A 23,196-nucleotide genomic window follows, 5' to 3' on the forward strand; every position below is an offset into this window, starting at 1 on the left:
AATGTGTCTATAGTCGAATATATATATATATATATATATATATATATATATATATATATATAAGTATGCTGTATGCATGCAAACGAATCCTACCATCTGATTCCTCGCAAAATGTCAAAACAATGGCAAATTTTCAAACGTCTTTATGAATATCACTATTTGATTTTGAGATGCTTCTATCCAATACTTGAGATTCTTTTAGGATTCCACGATTTATAGATATTTAAGATTTTGATTTGATTTGATTTCAATTCAATTATTTTTTTTATGTTTCAAATTTTTTAGATTTGACAAAATTAAAATCATTGTGCTGTTGTTGTCTTGGATCTTGAGTTCTTTTTTTTTTTAGAAATCGTTTTTTTTTGCTATTTTTATTAAAAAATAATTATTTTATAAAAAAAAGTTAGTTATCTTTAATATTTTTAATTCTCCTTATATTCATTATGAGATTGATTCGGACTATAAAATTCAAACTCCATTTCCCACCAAACTATTTTTTATCTAAAGATTTTATGATATAATAGTAAATCATTTGGGAAAATGCGACACTTGGAAGAAATTAATATAGATTTATCTTTTCATTTCCTTTATTAAAAGAAATTGGGTTGAAAAAAGTAAACGAGGGGAGGCTTTTTTGCATGTTAATGAGACCAAACTGGCTTTTTGTTTCCTTGGGGACTAATAAAAGCTTCCGCCATCGGATCCATCTGGAATTTCAATTTTTTAAATTTTAAATATTTTTATTATTTTTTATTTAGCTCGCGAGAAAGATTTTCTGTTTTCGTAAAAACGGGCCGCAGCCCAACCGAGCCCAAAACAGACGGGCTTGAACCGATGTGGTGGCCCACATCCCTATTTCTTCAGATAATGTATGCATCCGGAGATGATGTACTAATTTAGTTGGTACAAGCCCAGGAACATGATGCGTACAAAAAGATTCACGTACTGATTGATTTCTCAGACAAAAACTGGTTGATTTCAGGGGAAAAAAACATTTGCATCATACAATTGATACTAATCTAATTTTGTCATATTCTTATTCGGTGTTCGAATCTGATATTATATAATCCAAATATTAATATTCTCAGAAACAGTTCACGTTGGATGCAAAAAATGTGAACAAAACATGGAAGCACGAATACGTAAGAACGAACTGTCGGGTGCCCAAAATTGTTAGGGTACCTAATTGTAAATGAGCAAAATCCAATGTTTTCCAAAGAATACCTGGCTGTTTATCATACAAATACATACATATATATATATATATGTATATATGTATACGCATCTAAAAAAATGATTACCAAGTTCTGTTCGCTAATTTAGCTATCAGATCAGATTTATCCAGCTAAACTAAAACCCTTCACTTGTATTTGGTAGCTCCATCTTCTGTTTATCTCTTCGAGCCATTGGAGCTGTGAACAAAGCAATGCATATGTATAGCACACTCGATAAAGCAAGGTGGGTGTGTAACCTTTCTTTAAGGTGTCCAAGGTGATGGCGGTGGAGGCGGAGTCGGGAACATTGGAGGAACGGCTGAGAACATCGTGTTTTTGTCGATGGATCCGGAATCTTTATCGCCCGATAACGCCACAAGGGCGGCGACAAGACCAGCGTTACCAGCAAGGGTAGGTTCGGTATAGTTGTAGTTGTTACGGACGTCATGGAACCGGTCGCGCTTGTCAGGACCAGCGACCATGGCTCCGACGATAATGTTCGGGTTCGGCATTTTGCTGTCCCTCCATTTCCATCCTCCTTTGCAGCTGTATCGGTTTCTGTTCTTGGGAATTGAAGCTCCTCTGTGATGCACACGTTTCGGGTAGCGTTGGCCAAAACCCACGATGTAACTCATGCTCTGAGGGTTTTTACCGAGGATGTAATCGATCTGCAAAAACAAGACGGGATAAGGCTATTGCTCGGTATTATGCGAAGGCAGCATCAAGAATGATGATACCATGGACGAATTATTACCTGAGATCTGGCAAATTTGCGTAGGACGTCCGTAGGAAAGAAACTAGGTCCACAGTACCATCCGGGAGTATCGGTAGCATCGAGATAATCGCTGTACAGTGTGGCTAAGAAAGCTGCATTTGCAGCATATTGGAGAGGCTGTGGATATCCATAGTTCAGTTGGATCAAGCCTCCTGCAGAGATCAAGATAATGCCATCAATATTCCACAAGGTCAATGCTCAATGTCTGTACCCTTGAACCAACGTTTGAAACATTTTAGCAAGAACAAAGTTGCAAAAGAAATTCATCCACACTCAAAATTATAGCAAACAGTAAATAACTTACCTGATGTTCTGTTAAATTTTCTGAAATATGGCAGATATGAGCACATAACTACGCCGGTTTGTTTATGGAAGGACCTCAGAATTTCTTCATACGGATATCCAGGGCTCAAGAACAGTCTCAGCCGGCTCAACAGCAACTAAAAGCACAGGAAAAAAGGGGGTATGACGCTGATCACGATCATGCGAAACAATATACTCCTCGAAACATATCATGTTGGCTAAACTCGCAGAGTCAATGGACAGAATGCCATAAAACCAAATATGAAATAAACACATTTAATTATCATCCCTTGTTTAGTTATGCCCGGAGTAGACAGGGAAGGTTTCCAAAAACCAATCTGTCTTTTGTGTGTACTTCTTAAACCCTCAAGAAAAAGGACATAATAAGATGTCTATAAGACTAACCTGAGCGCCAGCAAGTTTGTTGTCCCAACTAAAGACACCATAGTATGGGCCATTCCAGAAGGCACCAGCGTTTTTGGCCATATCGGGATTCGTGATTAGCTGAAGGTAGGTAATGTTTCCAGTAGCATAATATAACCAAGCCCCACCCCAGATGAGCTCATCCCAATACATGGTTGAATTATAGAACTTGCTAACTTCAGCATTACCAGAACTGTATCTGCCTGTCCGGTCCCTTGCAAATTTATAGAGTGTCTTAGCACCGTGAACAAGCTTCTTCGAATATGCTTTGTTGTCCTTGAAGACAATGGATGCTGAAGCCAAAGCTGCTGCCATCTCTGCAGCAAGATCCGAGCAACCACCATCACATGTAGACACAGGCCTTTTGTAATCGATATCCTCAGGCCGCATCCAGCAGTAATGGTCATCAGGAGTTGTACTTCCTTTATAAGTAGCCCCAGATCCAACCTGTGAAAAAGTTGATAGCTTGTGGTGACAAATTGAATAATTCAAGTAAAACTATACATCTCAACCAACTTAGCAAGGGAAATCAAACTAAGATGTTCAACTAACGGTTATAAAATGTGGAGCCCGCTACAATGTATTACCTGTGTCACGAGATTATCGATTGAATCAGAAGTACTGTTGAAGTTCTTGAGAAAATAATCGGTTCCCCATTTGATGAGCTCTTTGACATGGCTAAGCTTACCAGCGGCTTCGTATTTGGCACTATATTCAATGACACTCCAGCTCAACATGGTCATGGCAAAAGACATGGGGAAGTTGAACTTGATGGCATCTCCTGCATCGTAATATCCTCCAACAAGATCTTTGTAGAAGCTTCCTCGTGTTCCCTTCCCATCTTGCAGGCAAGAATTGCCCCTCCATGACACGTTATTGTACTTTGGTAGTTTCCCAGCTGCAGAAAACAATGGCATTGGAAAAGATATCACACTTGAAAACTCTCTGTCTTCTATTCCCATCATTTTCATCAGTAAGAAGCAAAATTTCTCAGACTAATCCAGAATTATGGTTTGAGATTTCAAAATTCATAAAGAATCATTCAGATAAGCATATGCAACAACGAATTCGACCTCCACAATCAGTATTTATCGTCTCGTTAGGCCCTAGAACCAACAAACTCAATACCAAACGCAAGACAAAATTAGGTCGGATCAGATCATGCAAAAATCCATGCGCCAAACGAGTATTCCGAAGCTACTGATCTGTAAATAAAAACATCAATTCGAGGGTTTTTCGAAAACCTACATCGCTGAGCGTTGAAGAACATGAGAGCCTTGCCGAGAGCGACAGTATAGTTATCCGGCGGCGGGTGCTTGTGGTGGTTACGCGGCACGAATTTCATGATCAATGCAATGAGTCCGGCGAGAAACCCAGCGGCGAGAATCGTTCCGACGGTCCAGATGAAGATCTTGCGGCTGACGATGATACAACCGAGATCAACGTACTTCTTCTTCTTCTTCTGCTCTGACGGACCAAGCAACCAGCTCTGCTGAGTCTCGTCCAGAGGCCGCGAATACGCAGCGTGACCTGCATCCTGAAGATTCCGACTACGATCGTCGTCCGTGGCGGAATCCGCGGCATGGATCTCAAGCGGACCACCCCATGGATCCCGTACGTACATGGCCATACTCGCCGGAGATTGAAAACACGTTCTCTGAACCAAACCTTCCGGCGAGACCGTAGGAGAAAGCGTAGGAGAGAGTGAGAATCAAGGACGGAGTCGAAGACGAAGACAAAGAAGAAGAAGAAGAAGAAGAAGATGGAAAAAACGAAGAACAGCTGTGTTGTGGGTGGCGAAAATGGGGAGTGAAGAGAGGGGAGCCAAGCTCTGCGTTAATAACGTCGCTTGGATTCTTTTTTCTTCTTCTTTATTTACGTATTTATTTATTTTGCAAAGATATACGATCGGCACGGTTGTTTTCCTATATATGCTCCGTTACAGATCGATGCATGGAAATTATTTACATGTTTTTAATTTAATTAATTGATTTAGAATAGTGTGATCTTTTATGTTTGAATTAAATCAATTTTACAAATATTTTCAGATTGGCTTAATTCAAATGTATAAAAATCGAAATCAAATCGAATAAATCAATTTCAAAAAATCTGATATGGATTTTGAATAAAATATTTCATAGTTTTTTTTTACCAATTAAAATACCGAATATCAAACATGGATAAAAAAGACCAAAAAAAACCAAATTGTCCACTTTTCAAACATTAGCCTACACATAACCATTTAATTAATATACACAAATTTAAATGGAAAGAAATCCAGTAATAAAAGGTAATTATATGATAAATCTTTTTATAAAAACAACAAATATTATATATATATATATATATAATAATAAAAAAAGTGAAGCCAGGAATAACCTCAAACTAGTATTAAATCTCAAGATATTTTTCTCACCATAATCTCTAGCTAGTTATTTTTTTAATTAGATATTTGATTTGTAAATTGGTTCATTGAATTTGTGATCCTCGGGTTAAACCAAATAATTTTTAACTCGCTAAAAGCCAAATCAAATCAGACTAAACTCAAAAAATCTGAAATCGAAACGGATTAGATCGGATGGACCCATTTTACATCCCTAATCTTCTATTTTTCTTATTATGTTATAACTGTTTCGATAATAATTTTGTTTCATATTTGTCTTTCTTTTATATATATTCATGTTATTTATTTCGTTTACGTAACATTTAAATGCTCGAGAGGAACCGGAGCGCCAATCTCCTCACCATAATCTCTAGCGCAAACGTTCCAAGCCACTCTGCTTCTCGGAAAACCGACATCGGCGTCATCCTTATATTCATATGTCCTAAAAACAGTGTCGACCAATGCAACGTGGCATGTACGGCCCATCCGCAAGAGACTCACGCAACACTCTCTCGTCACTTCGGTGTCTTCGAACATGACTTTGAACAGCTGTGTTCCGCATTTTGTGCTCATCTTACTCGAACAGTTTTCGAGAAACTCCTTGTATCCGGTCGGAAAATGGGTCAGTAGTTTCTCGTCGTACTCGGCTTGCGGTGGATCGACGAATATATCGCCTTCCGGTGGGTCGGCGACGTAATCGTCGAATCGGTTGACGACGATGTCACGTCCGGAAATAGGAGAAGCGATGAACGTTGTGACGAGCAATGTAAATATGATAGAGAGTTGTGATACAGTTTCCATTTTTTTTTACTTTCTATTATGTTTGTTTTTTTTTCCAAGAAAAAAAAATTGTGTTGAGATTTGATGTTTCTGAGAAGTTTATAGGATGGGAAAAATTTTAATTTCGGTTTTGATGTTGTAATTTTGCTGTTTTAAGTCTAATTAATTGGTGCTTACAGTAACTGATGAGAGAGAAAATAACTTAAATATACAATTAATCTCTTATCGCCTATATATATATATATCTCAATATACATTTCCTAAATCAAGAGTATAATATTTGGATACCTTTATATTAATTTTAACCATCATACACCACAATATATATATATATATATATATATCTTTATTACATCGCCTCCTAGCTCCAACCATACAATACACAAACACAGCCATTTTTTTTAAAGAAAGATTTCCTCCTTACATTTCACATTTCGGCCTTGGTGGGATCTTCAAAACCCGAACCACCACCGTCCACGATTTGAACAACCTTCGGCTGTCTCTTCTTGTCTTCTGGCAACTTCGGAACCGTAACCTTCAAAACCCCGTCTTCAAGACGAGCCTCGACACTGTCCAGATCCGACGTGGCCGGTAGCCTAAACTGCCTCCAGAACTTCCCCGAGGCTCTCTCCATTCTGTGCCATCTCTCTCCTTCTCTTTCTTCTTTATATTCCCTCTTCCGTTCTCCGCTTATCCTCAACACTCTATGCTCCTCCACTTCGATCTTTATATCTTCCTTCTTGAGCCCGGGAACGTCGAGGGTGATGACGTGGCGGCTCGGCGTCTCCTTCCAGTCCGCCCTCGCCAGCGCTAAGGGCGTCTCGGAGATGCCCTTTGGCGGCGCCGACAACGGGGACTGCTCGAGGACCCGAAACGGGTCTTCCGTCGGGATCATTATGTCGAAGAACGGACGAGTGTATGGCATCAAGGCATCGGCTTGTTCGATGGCGAGGAGGAGGAATGCGATGAAGAGAGTGGCGAAGAGCGTGGGGAGTGGCATTTTCGTAATTCCTTGGCCGGAGATCATGGGAAATTTCAAAATGTGGAGACTTTTGGATGATTAAGGGTGAAGTTTGGGCTTAGTTCTTGTAATCTTTTTAGGGTTTTTACACTGTTCTTGGTGATGGGGGTATGTGTATGTATATGTGTGTATATATACACGATGATATGATGTTCTGGAGAGTTCGTGAGGGGTTGAGAGATCAAGGACAATGTAGAGAATGAAATATATTGGACCATTCTGATAGAAAGTTCGAGATATAACCAAACAGAAATGTCTGAAGAACGTCTTTTTGGCTATAGCTACTGATTAATAAAATTTTGGAATATAATATTTATAATTAGGACAAGATATTTCAGTTTTTATTTGAACCGGTTTCAATTTTGAAATATATTAATAAATGTAGTAATATATAAACTCTAATTTCATAAATTAACTGTCTTAAATTTTGAAATATATTAATAAATATTCAAATATATTTTATATAAAATTCACTCAACAAAAGATTATAAAATCTCTATAATTATACGCGAATGTTTTTTTACTATCATGTTAATCATTAACAATTCGACGGAAAATGACAACTAACGACAATTTTTGACATGCGTAATGACGACGTGTAAAAACTGCTAAATCTGTATAAAATAAACTAAGAAAACAAAAAAAAAATTGGATTGGTTTTCATAAAGTCTTGATTTAATACGTTAATTTGGATCGAATTCCAAAGTATTTTACGGATTTTCCTACTCCCTTCATCACATTTGGGCTTCAAGTTCAGGGAGAGAAACGATCTGAGAAAGCCTCATCTTTTGCCTCACACCTCCCTTCACCACCGTAAAACCCAAAATCAGAGCTCCTCATAAACCCTAAACCCTAATTCTTCGAAACCCTACAATGGACAACAATCCCCAATTTCCTCAGGAGGAAACGACCCCAAGTTCCAGCGATCGCATGGAGGAGGATGGGGAACTGCCTCATTCTGCTGAAAATCTCGGCGCCGGAGGAGCTGACTCTTCGTCTTCGGACGATTCCGGCCACTCGGACTCTGAGTCGGAGGATGAAGCGGAGTTGAACCTTCAGATTGAAACCCTAGAGTCAGAGGTCGCAGCCAATCCCTACAACTACGACGCCTATGTCCAAGTAATATCACCTTCTAAGTCTCTCTCGCGTGATATGATGTTTGGGCGAATGAGGGAAAAAATTGGGGGAGAGGCGATTGCAAGCAGTTGTTAAAGCTATTATAGGGAGAAAGTGAATGGAACTTTTCATTGTGGCTAGAAATTCTCAGTATTAATTTCCACTGCTTTTGTGCACCTGGGTATAAAATTGTGTGCACTTAACAACAATGGTCTTGCCGCGTTTCTTGAAAAACTTCTAAGAACTTCTGCGTTCCGTTTCTTCTTGGTGGATGCTTTCTTGCTTAGAAGGTAGTAATTGAATGCCGATTTTTACTCGGAATTAGGTTTCTTAGACTCTGATGGTTCATGAGTCTTATGGATTCTGTATCAAAATTGCACTGTTTTGGTTAGTGTTCTTGATTGGAGCATTGGGCATGGATTTGTTGTTGTTGTGCTACTTATTGAAAATTCTGTTAATTTATGGATTAGATCCTGTATTTTGGATGCTTACTGGGTTAAAGGAATAATTCTGGAAGAAGGTTTAACTGAAGTTTGGCGGTAATATTCTTAAATTCGTGTGCTTTATTTATTTCAGTATATAAAGCTTCTCAGGAAAACAGCTGACCTTGAAAAGCTAAGACAAGCAAGGGAAACGATGAGCGCTATATTTCCATTAAGTCCTTCTATGTGGCAAGATTGGACAAAGGATGAAGCGTCTCTCTCGTCAAGGTAGTATATTTACCATGCTCCATTTGTTAAATTGATCTCATGTGCTTTCTGTGCCGATATTATTCTGGGTTCGAAGTGTTCTTAAACTGTATAATTGTTGCTTGGAGTTTCATCATCACCGTTCATGAAAGTTTCTGGCATGTTGATTATAACACGATAACTTCGGTTTTGTTTCCTTTTTCTTTTCTGCAGTGCAGATGCTGTCCCCGAAATTGAAAAACTTTATGAACGAGGACTTTCTGATTATCAAGTATGTTTTCTTTCATCTATAAAAATTAATGACTTGAAAAATAATCGGTTTTTGAACCTTTTATTAGATTTTTTTTTTTGTAAAATTAAAACAAGGCTCTATTTTCTGATGCAGTCTGTATCTTTGTGGTGTGACTACCTGAACTTTTTGCAAGAATCTGATCCCTCTGTAACTGGATGTTCACTTGATGGTATTTCGAAAATGAGGAATCTATTTGAACGTGCTATTCCGGCTGTTGGCTTTCATGTTACGGAAGGCCATAAAATATGGGAAGCGTACAGAGATTTTGAACAAGCTATCTTCCTTACTATTGACGAGACCAGCATTACGGTTAGATCAATTTTCCTGGCTCATTTGTCTTCCTTTTAAGCTTTTTCCAATCTATTTTGTCTTTGACTTTTGTACATAACTATAATCTAGTGGTTCCATATTACCCACATTTTTGTTCTTGCAAGTTTTTATTTGGTTTTGAGTCTTGAGAACAACAAGCAGAGCGTACATGCAGCTCTTTGTAGCATGTTAGTGAGAAATAAGTTCTAGAATCATTCTTCTATAAGCTAGTAATAAGAGCCAAGCATGGAATTGTTCTCTTGTTAGTGGAAAAATTATTTAATTCACACTAGTCTTCCTCGCTAAAAAGGCAATGGGAGTGAGAGATGGTCATGGATATCCCCCTTACAGTGTAGATTAGAGCCAGAAGGTGTGATGATCTGGTGTGTTAGCTTTTAATGATACTGCAGGGAACTAAATGACTTATCGGGGGAACTAATCACCTTAGGTTTCACAAATGTTATTGTGTTCACCAAGTTTGATCTCTATCGTTGCACACATTTGATACACTATTTTCTTATCATCCAAGCACCTTAGTGCCATGAGTGTAAATGTCAACGGATTCTTCATTTTCTTTTCTCTGAAGTTGATTACGTATGTTTCTCGATTACTTATGGCATTATAATTTAGGAAAGGTTTACTTTTTATTCTACAGGAGAAGGAAAAGCAAATGCAAAGGATTCGAAGCATATTTCAACGGCAGTTGTCTGTCCCTCTAGCAAACTTGAGTTCTACACTTAGTGCTTATAAGGCTTGGGAGGTAGAACAGGGTGTTGACCTTGATGTTGAATCTGATGATTTGAGCAAGATTTCCCCTCAAGTTGCTGCAGCATACAAAAAGGCATCGAATATGTATAATGATCGCACCCATCTTGAAGAGCAGGTTTCCAGGAAAGATTTATCGGAAGCTGACAAGTTTCAGCAGTACCTGGTATGTGCAATCTGTCCTGTATGTCATATATAGATGTTCTCGAGAAATTGGATTTTAACTTACCTCTGATATGCGATCATAAGAGATGGCTGTGTATATGGTTTCCTGTTTATCTATTTCAGCATGTTATTTGTTGTTTGTTTTATTTATTTAATTTCCCTTTTCCTTTGATGTGTTTAGTTGGCTTTTGAGATGGAAAGATGTTATCTTTTTCGTAAGTGTATTATTTGGATTAAAAAAGTGCGCCTTTTTAGCGCCTGAGGTGCAGATGCGCATAAGCTATGGGAAAATCGTATCATGTGCCAAAATTCAGGCTAGTTCCATAAAGCGGCTGAGAAGCGCACTTTATTATATGGCATACTTGAAGCGTGATGCGTCGCCTCATTGGAAAAGGCAATTAAAGAGGGAATTAGAAAGGGCGTTAAAGACAATTGATTGCCAATTTGTCATAATTGTCTTTGACTGCTCTTCGATTTTCCTGTTATATGATATATATATAGTAGCAATAGATTTATCTGCTCAGTTTCTCTCCTTAGTCCTCATTTCTCTCTCCTTAGTAGCGGCACAACAGGTGTTACATGGACTCTCTTGCATTTGTCTGTTTTGCTTTATTTTTTTTACGTGTAATAATGGCACATATTATTAATATGCATACTAATACTATATAACCAAAACAAAATTTCATCCCTTTCATAATTGATCTGTGAGATAATTGAAGAACCAAAATTGAGGTTTAAAGTCAAATTATTTTGACAAGTTTTTTTATTTATGCGCCTCGCATCCATGAGGTGCGCGCCTTCACATCGCACCTCGGTTTTTGGGACCTTTTGCGCCTTGAGCCGCCTCGCACTTTTTTAAACTAATGTTTGTTGTTTTTTGTAGAACTATATCAAGTTTGAACAGACTTGTGGAGACCCTGCCAGAGTTCAAGCTATTTATGAACGTGCTGTGACGGAGTTTCCTATTTCAAGTGACCTTTGGATAGACTACACTCGTTATCTCGATAAAACTTTGAAGGTCTTCCCTCTATGACTGTATTCTGGTTTTTTGGTTTATGTTATATTTTCTTGAAAGAGGTATGTATGCTCGTTGAATTTCCACTTTACTATGGTTTGTTTAATGATGTTAACTGAGTTGCACCTTGACCTTCTCAAATCAGGTTGGGAAAGTCATTAAAGATGTTTATTCTAGGGCTACTAGAAGTTGCTCATGGACTGGAGAACTCTGGGCCCGATATTTACTTGCCTTGGAACGTGGTTCTTCTTCTGAGAAAGATATTTCTGCTGTAAGTTTCAGTTGTTGAGTTGCAAAGCAAAGTAACAGAATGTTTGAGGGCGCATAATTCTAATCACATACTTTTTTTTAAGGAATTTCCAAGAAGTTTTAGTAATATTTCTTTTGTTTGCTTTGGCCAATGCTTTCAGGTCTTTGAGCGATCATTGCAGTGCACTTTTTCCTCTTTTGAAGAGGTAAAATATATAAAACTTGTCCTTGTTTTATTAGTTCCCTTTCCCATTCTTATTTTGTTAGTCTATCTTCTCGGTAATCATAGCTATTCCTTGTCAGTACCTGGATTTGTACCTCACTCGGGTAGATGGGTTGAGACGAAGAATGTCATCATCTAGTGGACTAGAGGCTTTAGATTTTTCTCTCATAAAGGAAACTTGTCAGGTTTGTATACTGCTTTTACTTCTTATAGTTCTTGATCCAGCTTGTTGAAGTTTGTCTTCTTTGTATGCCTTTCATTGAGTGGCATACTATGGTTATCTGATAACTAAATTGTAACATTGTTCCAGAACCGTAGTCTATTTTTGTTTAGCCTCCGGGCTAATTAGGAGGTTTTTTGAATTCTATGAACTGACATAAATTTTCTGGCAGCAAGCATCAGACTACTTAACGCAGCACATGCAAAATACGGATGGTTTGTTGCGTTTGCATGTTTATTGGTCTAACTTGGAACTAAATTTGGGGAAAGATCTAGCTGGAGCTCGAGGTGTTTGGGAAAGCTTTCTGAAGAGAAGGTTTGACATTTTCTGTGTGAAAAAATGTTGACATGTCATTTCTTTCCTTTCCTTTTCATTTTACATACAAATTTTAAATAAAAGTATTAGATTCATAGATTATAACGTTGGCCAGAATAAGGAAAATTCAAAAGAATACTTTATTGCATTTGGTTTTGGTTCTTTATAGTTTCCTATTGGGTTTCCCCCTCCCAGTGGTTCTATGCTAGCAGCCTGGCAAGGGTACATAGATATGGAAGTGCGGTTGGGACATATAAAGGAAGCTAGGTCAATCTACCGGAGATGCTATACAAGAAAATTTGATGGGACTGGTTCAGAAGTATGTGCCATTTTCCTTATGTTATGTGTGCTTGATTTCAATAGAGGAATACATACGTGATTGGATTGGATCCTTTGTCAAGCTTTTCTTCTTTTCTCTCATGCAGTCATTCCTTGAAAGTCATCGAGTAAGAAGTTTTAGGTTTTTTCTTATAAGATCAATCAATTCATAAGATTGAATGATGGGCTCCGAGGCTGGTCTGATGCTCTACAGAATAAATTTTTAATCTGTGAATCGCTTCAATCATCAAATGGTTGAGTTTGAGTATAAGTTCACAATTGTTTGATTTAGCATCAATAGGCAATCCTGAACTAGAACTTAATTTCTAGAAGTTAAAATGGGTATTCTGAGCTATTGCAATACTCTTCATGGGCTCGAGCATACTCATATGGATCAACTTGCGGTTTCAGTACCAGTACCCTATGAGATTGTCCTTCTGCCGTGATCAATTTGGTTTTAGATATTTTAACTGTGGTAATTGCTTTTGTTATTTTCTGCTTTGGTGAAAGTACAAGATTTGTTATTGAATCCTCACGTGATTTTTTAATTTCAATTTTGCTTGTATTGTATAGGATATATGTCATGGATGGTTGCACTTTGAGAGGGAACATGGCACTCTGGACGATTGTGATCATGCAGTTCAAAAGGTATTGTCTTTAACCCGTTACCATACGTTGAATATTAATGAATCTCACTGGAGTCAGACTTCCATGACACGATGCTTTTAATGAAACTACATAACCTAAAGATTACATTTTTGATTGATTTCTTAAATTCATATGACATACATTATCTACCAAACTGCATTTCATATCTGAAAATCTGTGCCCTTATATGTGAATTTGATAGGTTGCACCACGCTTGGAGGAGCTACGGTTATTAAAGTTGCAGCAAGAGTCCAAGTCACTCAAGCCACCTGAGAACCTGAAAAAGCATAAACCACAAAAGAGTGTGCGTGAGAAGAGAAAGGCAGGACCAAATGTAGATGAACAGTCTCCGGCCAAGAGGCCCAAGAATAAGGGTCAGAAAATGAAGGAAACAGAATTTGAGGCACAGAATGTAGCTGAACTAAACAGAGACAAAATGAAAGCAAGGAGTGAGACAGCCGCTGACTCAAACAAAGAAGATTTAAAAAGTGCCAAACCTGTGAAACCAAAGGTTTATACAGATGAGTGTACTGCATTTATATCGAATCTCAATCTGAAGGTAATTCAGCATTTCTTCATATCAGATGTTTGGAATCAATCAAAATAGTCTGATGAAATAAATTATTGCTTTAGATTTACCAAACAAGCTTGCATTGCTGTTGCAGGCGCATGAGGAAGATATACGAAGATTCTTTAGTGATGTTGGTGGGGTTGTCTCTGTTCGCATACTCCATCACAAAGATACTAAAAAATCAAGGGTCTCTCTCTCTCTCATTCTTGTAGATTCACCTTCTTTCATTTTACCTGCATATGATCTCTTTCCTTTCTTCTGCTGGCATCGAAATAAAGTGCTGTCATTTATTTAGAGCTCATATTGCCTGTTTCCCTTTGAAATTGTGCTGGAGTCAAGTTTTCATCTTATATTCTCTTATGGGAGTTCTGCAGTGGAAGTGAATAAAGGCAAAACCTTCCATCAGACGGTATCATGTCTGACGTAGTGTATTCATTTTAATAGCTTTTAGGTCAACACGCTGTTACTAGCTTGGCTAATTTTGTTTAGTCGATTCAAACTGGGAACTATGAAATTTTCAATTAAATTATCTCTGGCTGAAGATTAAGTCATGTGCTGTTTTGACAGGATTACGTTTCAATATGAACTTCAGATCTTGTTGTGTGAAAGTTCTCTGTTGTGGTTAGTGCATGTTTTCTAGTATTGGTTGCATTTTGCCTGATTGTTACTTATTCGTTGTACCGTCTTGCATTGATTATTTAAAGGGACTGGCATATGTCGATTTTGCGGATGATGAGCACCTCAATGCAGCAATAGCAAAGAACAGAAATATGCATATGGGTAAGAAAGTCAGCATAGCACGCTCAAACCCGAAGAAGGGTAGAAAGGAATTTACTGGTCGCAGTGGTCCTCCTGAACATGGTATGCAAAATCTTATGATTCATCTCTCTTTTCTGTTTTCCAATGTGATCTTTATTTATCCTTTTAAATCCACTACAAATATCTCATGCATGCCTGAATGTGTTATTATTGCATCGGAATCAATTCCTGTTAGATATATATTTACATTTCTTGTGTATCTTTTCTTCTAACTGATTTGAAATGTGGTCGTAGGATCTGGTTCTGGGAACTCAAAGGACATGTCCGAGACTTCTGAGAAGTCTAAGGCATTTCCTACCGGAGGAGCTGTCGACAAGCAAGGAGACAACATCCCGCTGAGGGGAAAAAACACGTTTGCTGTACCGAGAAACGTTAAACCGCTCGGATTCATGACAGTCAAAAGCAATGCAGATGAGACGGAAGAAGACATGAAGCCAAAATCTAACGATGAATTCAGGAATATGTTCCTTAAGAAATGAGGCTTGCCCCGTGTTATACTTGGTGATGAATGATGAAAACGAGGGCGAATATGAAAATATGGAATGTAAGAAAGTCTGTTCCAAATTTCTGACAGACGGAAGAATGAAGACTTCTACAACTGTTTCCTTTGGTTTTGTCCCGTAATATGCATACATGTGTGTATCCTGAGATCAAGTTTTTGTTTGTGCCCAGAAGAAAAAGATTAGTTTTTTTTTCCTCATTGTACCGACCGATCTATAACAGAGACTGTCGAGGAGGAAGGAGTTGACCTCATCCCAGTTTCTACAGAATCAAATCTTTGCAAGCATGTGATCAGGTAGGTGTTCAAATACATCAATTTTTTGCATTTTAAATCATGTTCTAATACATAAATTTTTAAGGAAATTTGACAGTTCGAAATGATGTTATATTGGTTAGTAAATTTGGGGTAATACAATTCCAAATATATAAACACAAGTGGGTTGGTAGTTAAACAAAGTGATGGCCAAATTAAATGCTATAACAACGTAGAAATCATTTTCTTCCATGTATACTTTTAAAATATGAGAAATATGTCTTAGAACAGTTCAAAAAAGCTAACCAACTAGCCATCCTACATTTTTATGACAACCAACTAAAATATTCATAATTATTATCGAAATCGCTATTTAATCATATATTTGTATGTTTACAGTATACAGTTTAATCCTTGTTAGAAAAATTTTCTCTTTCAATGGTCTTCATGAAGACAGACGGACTAAAGACATTGATCAATCCGAAACACATGGTCTCGTCTTTTTCGGAAACACTAGCTCGGGGTTTCGTCACCCGATTCATGGGACGGTTCATCTCAACCGGTTGTGTTACGTAAGTAACCTCGATGTGGATATTTCTCCGTTGCTAATGTCTTTTCTTGTCGATCGGAATCATAACACGTTTTCTTCCCTTCTGTCCCTCCTGATTGGAACTGAAAGATTACTAGAAGAAGGAGGAACAATGTTCACTTTCGTAGGGAAACACCCTAAATGTGCCTTGAAATCTGTTCTGAAGATTCACAGTCAGTTTTATTGGAAGGTGATTACAGAGATGAATTCATATTTGTGTGACTAAATAAATAACGTGAAGGGTTCTTCCACGGCTCACTCAAGAATCGGATTCTTGATTTTTTTTTTTTCCAGATAATGACAGAGGCAGACTTAGGCTAGGCGGATGCTTATATCAATGGAGATTTTTCGTTCGCTGATAAGGAAAACGGGCTTCTGAATTTGATCATGGTAACATTTCCACCAGACAGAATCTTTCTTTTTTTTTTTTCTTTCTGATTCGTTCTGAGCGTTTGCTTACAGATTCTCATAGCTAATAGAGATTTGGACGCCTGAAATCGAATGTTTCGAAGAAAAGGTGATGCTCCATCTTTCAATGACCGCAACTGTAAGCTCGGTGTTCGAATTGTCGCTTGAATTTTGCTTCTTCCGTTTTTTTTCTGTTTGATCTTTTAGCGGTTGGTGGAGACCGATCTATTTCACGGCTGGTTTTGCGTCCGCAAAGTACTTTCTAAAGCATGTTTTCAGACGGAACACATTAACACAAGCTCGAAGGAACATTTCTCGTCACTCGACGAACTTTTTCTCAATATTTTTAGTCTAAACCTCACTTCTTGATGTCTGGGTTCATCCACAGAGTAATAAGCTCTTTGCTTTGTTTCTGGATGAGACGATGACTTACTCTTGTGCAGTATTTAAGGTGACTGAAAACTTCGAGGGGTTTCTCTATTAAAGCCAAAATATTAGATGCTTTCTCCTACTCTTCTCTGATTCTGATTCTATGATATACGTTTTCGTGCGTTCGTAGTCGGAAGATGAAGATATGAGAATCGCGCAAATGAGGAAAGTCTCTCTTCTTATTGATAAGGCAAGTATAGTACTGTTGCTTGAACAATCTTTATAAATAATACCGAAGAGAACTTTGCGGTAAGTAATGTGACTGAACATTTCAGGCGAGAATTGAGAAGAACCACGAGGTTTTGGAGATCGGATGCGGATGGGGAACTTTGGCTATAGAAGCTGTGAGACGATTTGGATGCAAATATACTGGCATTACATTATCAGTCGAACAACTTTAATATGCTGAAGCAAAGGTGAAGGAATATGGGCTTGAGGTGTGTATAATAACCTTCGAAAAATGTTTTCGAGACCGTAACATTAGCAGAATAACCAACAGAAAAATGTCATCTTAATTTCAGGATAGGATTACGTTTCAACTCTGCGATTATCGACAACTATCTGATTCGGGCAAATATGACAGAATCATATGCTGGTAGGAAAAAACTCATCTCTCTCTGTTGTATAAATTATGCTTACCCGAAAAATACGCTACCGAGATATTTCAGCGAGATGTTAGAAGCGGTTGGACATGAATTCATGGAGACTTTTTTCAACCGATGTGAGTCTTTGCTTGCAGAAGATGGCCTTCTTATTCTGCAAGTAATGAAGTCCTCATTCTCTCGTTGTTTTCTTTAAAAGTTGTGTTTTCCCGATCTTAGCGGGTTTTTGTTGTTGTTTTGGTGTCAGTTCATATCGATACCCGAGGAACGTTACGACGATTCTAGACTGAGACCAGATTTCATATCAGAATACATCTTCCCTGGTGGATGCCTTCCTTCTTTGGCTAGAGTAACATCAGCAATGACCTCTTCATCGAGGCTATGGTAAATCTTCCTCTTTTCTAGTGTAAAAAAAACTTCACGTGAAATCGTCGTTATCCGCATCTGAGATCGGGAATATGCAGCATCGAACAGGTTGAGAACATCGGAATCCATTACTATCAGACCTTGAGATGTTGGAGACAGAATTTCTTGGAGAGACAGAAGTAAAAAAGCTCTAAATCTTTTTGTCGTTCGTTAGTTGTATCCAACAGTTTATCTGTTTTTATTCACATTGAAAAAACTGATATCCGTGCAGACGAATCATGGATCTCGGATTCGACGAAAAATTCATCAGAACGTGGGAATATTACTTCGACTATTGCGCGGCTGGTTTCAAGGCCCTTGTCCTCGGAGACTACCAGGTACCAAAAACACATTTGATCCCCAAGAAACAAATCATTTCTGTGAAATATATAGCTCGATTAGGTGTAACATTTTTCACGAGTTCGCGACTTGCAGGTGGTGTTTTCTCGTCCTGGAAACACGACTCTGTTAGGAGATCCGTACAGGAGCTTCCCTTCGGCCCATTGTTCGTGTCCAAAAACCGGAAACTAGATGAATGTTTCGAGTTCATTAGCATCAAAACAAAACTACTTCACTCTTGAATCTTGGTTGAGGTTTATATTGATATAAAAACAGCCCATTGTTCTTCCTCTCATTGCAAAAAGCTTGGTTCCCGCCAGAAGTTGCAGATAATTGGGACAAAGTGCATCTTTGGCGAATTGTATAAACTATAACTTGTTTCCAAAAAGTTAAACCCAATTAAAAAGGGATATAAGTACACAATCAAATACAACAGCAAAAACACCTACTCAAATAATCAAATGATTTCAAACTTCCTCCCTCAAAGTCCACAACAAAAACTGGGGAAAGTCCCAATTTACAGAGATGAGTGAGCAGAGACATATAATTCTATAGTTCAGGTTTGGTGAGATCCTATAACTATAATACAACAAGTTTAAAGAGTGATCAAAAACTGTATTTTTTTCCTCTTCAGATGAATAAAACGGAAATTAAGAGGCAGTATGGGTCGTTCTCGTATCAAGAGTTGGAAAACTGACCCTTTCCACGAGGCTCGTGGTAGTTGGATTGATGCATTCACTCAGAAGATAGTTTATTCATTCTCCTCGTCCATGTGGCATATCCGAGGTCGACCTGGGTTGAGCAGAGATTCCGACATCGTCCAACCCTACAGATATGAAATGTGTTCAGAACAGAATTACCCATTACACTTCGCATTATGTGTTGTAACATGATTTACACAGGTGTTTGTAACTAAAACAGCATCACAGTCAAGAAACTAATTTGTAAACTGATGGTCGAATTATCAGTTGGTTGAAAAATAACCAATATACAACACGTAATAGATTTGGGAAGGTTTTCAAGTTGAAAAGTTTCAGTTACCTGTTCTGCAGCCCTCCTCTTAAAGATGTCGTATGATGTTGAAACCATTTCACATGACTCGGCTATGTGCGATTCAAGCTCAGTTATTGCAGGAGCAGGATCTGATTGCTTCCGGAATTTTGATGTTCCATCACATGATTGGTTCATAGAATGAAGAAGAACATGGGCCTAAGATATAGACGGAATATAAGAATTTAGGCCGAGTTCATATCCTTATTATGTACATGGATAAGTAAGAAATGAATCTCACATGAAATGCTGCTTTCAGAATATCATCTGACTTCGCCTGATTCTTGAGCAATGCAAACACTTTACCTTTGGAAGGGCTGTAGGTCACTAAGTATCTTTCTTTCTGCAACATGGAAGAGGAAACATTCAAACCATAGGCATGGAGGCGACAGGATTAAAACTTGAAAGCCTGATGTTGGATATATGGAAAAAGACATACGTCGAAAAAGGGCTTGACCGCAAGATATGTACTCGGGTCTTGGAACGCATCCTTAAATCTGGATCCTGTAAAAACAGCACAAAACTCCATATAACTCAGGGTTAAGATTTAAGAATAGAATTGTGTCATAAAAAGCTTTAATTTTCCACATGTACCAAGTACCACTGGCCGATCCTCCACCCATGGGAAAGTGAATATTCTCTCCTGCTTATTACCCTCCTGAAGTGAGGGAACATGCCCTGCAGGTGGATATTAAGCTCAATTGGTGTAGTAATGCGACTAAAACTGTGAAACTTTTGGCAAACGATGGTAGAAGGGAGAGAACCAGAGATTTAAGGATGCACTCCTTTGCATGGTTAAACAAGCATATATCCTTACCTGTCTTGAGAAAAGACTCAACTGCCACTGTGAATCTGGCACGGTTTAGAGTGTGTAATACTACAGATCTAACCTGAAAGCGAACCACCACATGCCTTAGTAAACCCTAGAAAAGAGGATGCTTAAAGAATAGTGCCTTTTTGCAACTGAACTGGATTCTAACCTCTTGGTATGAGCTGAAGACGTATCCACATGAAAGAAGAGCAAACGTAGCGACCAACGAAGGATTTCGTTTGGACATCATGATGCTTAGCCCAGTTCCCAACTTCATACAAATAACCAGTCAATGAATACAGAGAAATAAGAAGTTATTAAAACAAGATTTTAAAAGGACTCAAAAGCAAATCAATATTGTACTTTCTTGAACACATCTCACATCCATTATAGTAGGTAATGATTTGAATAACGACTCTAAAATGTCATAACTCATGTCGATTGACCCATCACACTTGAAAACCTGAGAAGAATTTGGAAAAAAATGCAAAATAACATACCAGATCCGCAACATTACCAACGCACTCTCCTTTAGCAGTGACATCCCCTATGTTTTCTCCTTTAGCAAAGGCTTTATAGATGGGTGTACGAGTTGATGTTGATGTTACAGCAGCAACATTCTGTGATAAAACAGTGTCAGAAAAGAATAAATTGTCAACAAATGCATACATTACATGAGGACTATAAAATTAATAAATTATAGAAAATCTACGTTCAATGCAAAGGAACAAATGTTAAACAAAGAATGAAAATGAACATTGAGAAGATGATGAAACCTTGGCCACATTAGCAGCACAAGCCAGAGGAAGGAAAAGGTGTGGCACAGCAGCAGTAGCCAACTCAACCCCAGCACCCAACTCCATTAAAAGATCACCAGCAAACCGTAACTACAAAACAAAGTAGTTAGAAAACGAAATTAAATTAAACTACTGGAATTTTCTTAGATAGATTTATCTTTACCTGCTTCAAATCATAATCAAATTTCTTTCCTTGTCGGGCAAACAACATTTTCCCAACACGCCCAGCACCATCCTGAAAGCATTATTGACTTTCTAGTCAAAAGGAAAAACTTGTACACAGCAGCTCAAGAGAAAAGGGAACTCCTCACACTACATCTACTAGTTCTATAGTTAGATCTGGTAACATGGAAAAACAATCAAAAGTGTTTTAGTTCAAGGGAGGACTTGAATTTGCTAATACTTCAGCACAAGATTCTATCTAGAGTTATCAAATTTCAAGTGTTTCAACAAAGTTAGCACACATAAAGTCAAACAGCCCTTTCATGAGAAAAACTTGCCATTTTCAGAGAGTTAGACCGCCTCTCAGTCTTACCTTGAGAATCCAATTGATCGCGACAGCAGCGGGAGCAGAATTGTTTCTAGAGACTCCAACTGAACTCAAAAGGGTTTGAGTAGTAAAAACACCCATGGCTCCACCGAAAAAGTGCTAAAAAGATCGAATTTCAGTAACCAATACAAGTCATACTCAATGCCAAAATTAGGCGGACGAGATGCAAAGCTGCATCACTTCAGCTTTTCAACACTCAGAGAGGTCATGTGAGAGAATACCTTCAAAGCTCTCCATGTCATGTACGGCACATAGGACGAACTAACAGTATCAGGAAATCCTTCAGGTACCACATAAGACCGCACAAACGACATTACTTCCTGTAAACGGAACTTGGGCAGATTAGATCAGCCTCATTTTTTTCCCGAAAATATGCCTATCCAAAAGCATCGACATGAAAAACAAAAGTTCTAATCATCAAAACCAAGAATCTCAAATGCAAATTCAAATTTGAGTAAATTAGCACCAAATTTTGCCGAAAGAGAGAAGCACCCAGATTAAAACTAGCACTAATCGCAAAACCCAAAAATCCCAAATTGCATATTCCAAGCGAAGTAATACAGCATTATTCTAGAAGCTTTATTCACCATCAACAATCATCATAACGAATCGAAACCGGAATCAGTAGCCTGGCATACATCGATAGGAGTCTGAGGAGATTCCAAGCTTATAGCACGAACCGAATTCCTCTTGAATCTCCCAGAACCATCTCTCTCGGCAACGTACTTCCATCTCCGGCCGTCGATTTCCTCGCAGCAGATCAATCTCAAGCTCGATTTAACAACGTCCGAATCCAGAGGAAGCAGAGGAGAAGCCGCCTGAGCTTGCGGAGATCGACAGTCATCATCAAGTACATGGTCAAGGATCGTCGAGGGCGGAGAAGAAGCCAAAGAGGCGCTTATGCGGAGCGTTAAAAGCTCCTGTTCCCAACGATACGAAGGCAAAAAAGTATAAGGACATTATGCAAAACCCGGCATCTTGAAAAGTGCGATTGAGACAACGATAATTCGAGACGAATGTTAGAAAACCCAAATGACTAAAGACGGAAACCACAGCCACCTGGAATATCAGAGACGGGAACCACTCGATATCGTCGGCATTTCCATCCATGCTTATATACACCTCAGCAGACAAATGACTTTCTCCTTCCTCCGTGAAAATGAGGTCTAACGCATGCTGACGACAGAATGCATCTTTTAATCTGTCGACTGTACTCAATAAGCGTCTCTTCCATTCTCGATGTTCAGGATTACGATTTTGCCTATCTGAAGGCCTTCTTTGGTCGTCCGTTTGATAACCAGCCTGATCAAGAGGAGAGAGCTTCATGGCAGCCCGTGGCAGAAGTTCATCCGCTAAAAACGATGCATTTGCAAGTAATCACCCCCCCCGCCGCTGATAACGGCGGAGACGGCGGAGTCCGGTGGCGATTGTTTTAGCTTGATGCTTGGCATTGCAATGTCGTCTTGTTCTGCTTCTTAATATTCTTTACTTCTTTTTTTTTTTCCTTGGAGGAGAAGAGCTACGATCTCCGGCTAATGTATAACGGAGGACTTGACGGAGAGTTGACGGAGGGAGACGGTTGGCGACAGGTGGGGCTGGTCGCCTAACAATTGGATCGACGGATTATGCGACGAGGGGGGACGTTTTTTTCTCCCTCTTTTTCTTTCCCCACTTAATAAGAGGCACACAATAAGGGGTGCAAAATTAATCTCGAAAATGCTCTCAAAATTCGGATATAATGCATTTAAATTAGATTTGTGGTTGATTAAAAATTAACATATAATATTTGCAGGAATGATTCATTTTATTAAAAAAAAATCAGAATTCTTTCTTTCCATTCACATTTTAA

General features: G+C 38.5%; 5 protein-coding genes and 1 pseudogene across 5 annotated transcripts; 2 read left to right on the forward strand and 4 right to left on the reverse strand.

Moving 5' to 3' along the window:
- Nucleotides 1-1,163: 1,163 nt before the first annotated feature.
- On the reverse strand, nt 1,164-4,569 carry LOC104806603 (endoglucanase 25-like). Its single transcript, XM_010531590.1, has 6 exons — nt 3,964-4,569; nt 3,303-3,613; nt 2,698-3,162; nt 2,294-2,429; nt 1,969-2,141; nt 1,164-1,882 (listed from the first exon to the last, which is right to left on the reverse strand). The coding sequence occupies exons 1-6, from the start codon at nt 4,343-4,345 to the stop codon at nt 1,478-1,480; spliced, it is 1,872 nt and encodes a 623-aa protein (XP_010529892.1). The 5' UTR covers nt 4,346-4,569; the 3' UTR covers nt 1,164-1,477.
- Nucleotides 4,570-5,410: 841 nt separating this feature from the next.
- LOC104824530 lies at nt 5,411-5,899 on the reverse strand. Its single transcript, XM_010556634.1, has one exon. It carries the CDS (start codon nt 5,897-5,899, stop codon nt 5,411-5,413), a length of 489 nt encoding a protein of 162 aa, XP_010554936.1.
- A 300-nt stretch (nt 5,900-6,199) lies between these two features.
- LOC104806613 (22.0 kDa class IV heat shock protein-like) lies at nt 6,200-7,059 on the reverse strand. The gene has a single exon (XM_010531600.1). It carries the CDS (start codon nt 6,903-6,905, stop codon nt 6,306-6,308), a length of 600 nt encoding a protein of 199 aa, XP_010529902.1. The 5' UTR covers nt 6,906-7,059; the 3' UTR covers nt 6,200-6,305.
- A 566-nt stretch (nt 7,060-7,625) lies between these two features.
- LOC104806623 (squamous cell carcinoma antigen recognized by T-cells 3) lies at nt 7,626-15,313 on the forward strand. Its single transcript, XM_010531610.1, has 16 exons — nt 7,626-8,018; nt 8,592-8,725; nt 8,918-8,975; nt 9,090-9,305; nt 9,961-10,236; nt 11,119-11,253; nt 11,396-11,521; nt 11,661-11,705; nt 11,803-11,907; nt 12,115-12,257; nt 12,453-12,576; nt 13,149-13,223; nt 13,426-13,782; nt 13,889-13,981; nt 14,499-14,655; nt 14,848-15,313. Exons 1-16 carry the CDS (start codon nt 7,773-7,775, stop codon nt 15,090-15,092), a joined length of 2,535 nt encoding a protein of 844 aa, XP_010529912.1. The 5' UTR covers nt 7,626-7,772; the 3' UTR covers nt 15,093-15,313.
- Nucleotides 15,314-15,682: 369 nt separating this feature from the next.
- On the forward strand, nt 15,683-18,434 carry LOC104806632 (annotated as a pseudogene).
- Nucleotides 18,435-18,588: 154 nt separating this feature from the next.
- On the reverse strand, nt 18,589-22,673 carry LOC104824539 (protein root UVB sensitive 6-like). The gene is made up of 14 exons (XM_010556644.1): nt 22,407-22,673; nt 21,986-22,267; nt 21,569-21,667; nt 21,333-21,446; nt 20,961-21,032; nt 20,777-20,887; nt 20,501-20,620; nt 20,170-20,271; nt 20,007-20,079; nt 19,784-19,867; nt 19,629-19,693; nt 19,431-19,532; nt 19,181-19,348; nt 18,589-18,965 (listed from the first exon to the last, which is right to left on the reverse strand). The coding sequence occupies exons 1-14, from the start codon at nt 22,671-22,673 to the stop codon at nt 18,891-18,893; spliced, it is 1,734 nt and encodes a 577-aa protein (XP_010554946.1). The 3' UTR covers nt 18,589-18,890.
- Nucleotides 22,674-23,196: the final 523 nt, after the last annotated feature.

The sequence above is a fragment of the Tarenaya hassleriana genome, unplaced genomic scaffold (assembly GCF_000463585.1).
Source record: "Tarenaya hassleriana unplaced genomic scaffold, ASM46358v1 Cleome1, whole genome shotgun sequence".
NCBI lineage: Eukaryota > Viridiplantae > Streptophyta > Magnoliopsida > Brassicales > Cleomaceae > Tarenaya > Tarenaya hassleriana.

Bases quoted from the DNA above. Each gene is read 5' to 3' on its own strand.
- LOC104806623 (XM_010531610.1), top strand. From the start codon at position 7,773: ATGGACAACAATCCCCAATTTCCTCAGGAGGAAACGACCCCAAGTTCC. The intron at 11,254-11,395 runs GTCTTCCCTCTA...TTCTCAAATCAG, and splicing joins ATCTCGATAAAACTTTGAAG to GTTGGGAAAGTCATTAAAGA. The intron at 11,706-11,802 runs GTAAAATATATA...ATTCCTTGTCAG, and splicing joins CTTTTTCCTCTTTTGAAGAG to TACCTGGATTTGTACCTCAC.
- LOC104824530 (XM_010556634.1), bottom strand. From the start codon at position 5,899: ATGGAAACTGTATCACAACTCTCTATCATATTTACATTGCTCGTCACA.
- LOC104806603 (XM_010531590.1), bottom strand. From the start codon at position 4,345: ATGGCCATGTACGTACGGGATCCATGGGGTGGTCCGCTTGAGATCCAT. The intron at 3,163-3,302 runs GTAATACATTGT...ACTTTTTCACAG, and splicing joins TCGATAATCTCGTGACACAG to GTTGGATCTGGGGCTACTTA. The intron at 2,142-2,293 runs GTAAGTTATTTA...TGATCTCTGCAG, and splicing joins AAAATTTAACAGAACATCAG to GAGGCTTGATCCAACTGAAC.
- LOC104824539 (XM_010556644.1), bottom strand. From the start codon at position 22,673: ATGAAGCTCTCTCCTCTTGATCAGGCTGGTTATCAAACGGACGACCAA. The intron at 22,268-22,406 runs GTGGCTGTGGTT...CGTTGGGAACAG, and splicing joins TCCCGTCTCTGATATTCCAG to GAGCTTTTAACGCTCCGCAT. The intron at 20,621-20,776 runs GTTTCATCATCT...GTTTTATCACAG, and splicing joins GTGCTGCTAATGTGGCCAAG to AATGTTGCTGCTGTAACATC.
- LOC104806613 (XM_010531600.1), bottom strand. From the start codon at position 6,905: ATGATCTCCGGCCAAGGAATTACGAAAATGCCACTCCCCACGCTCTTC.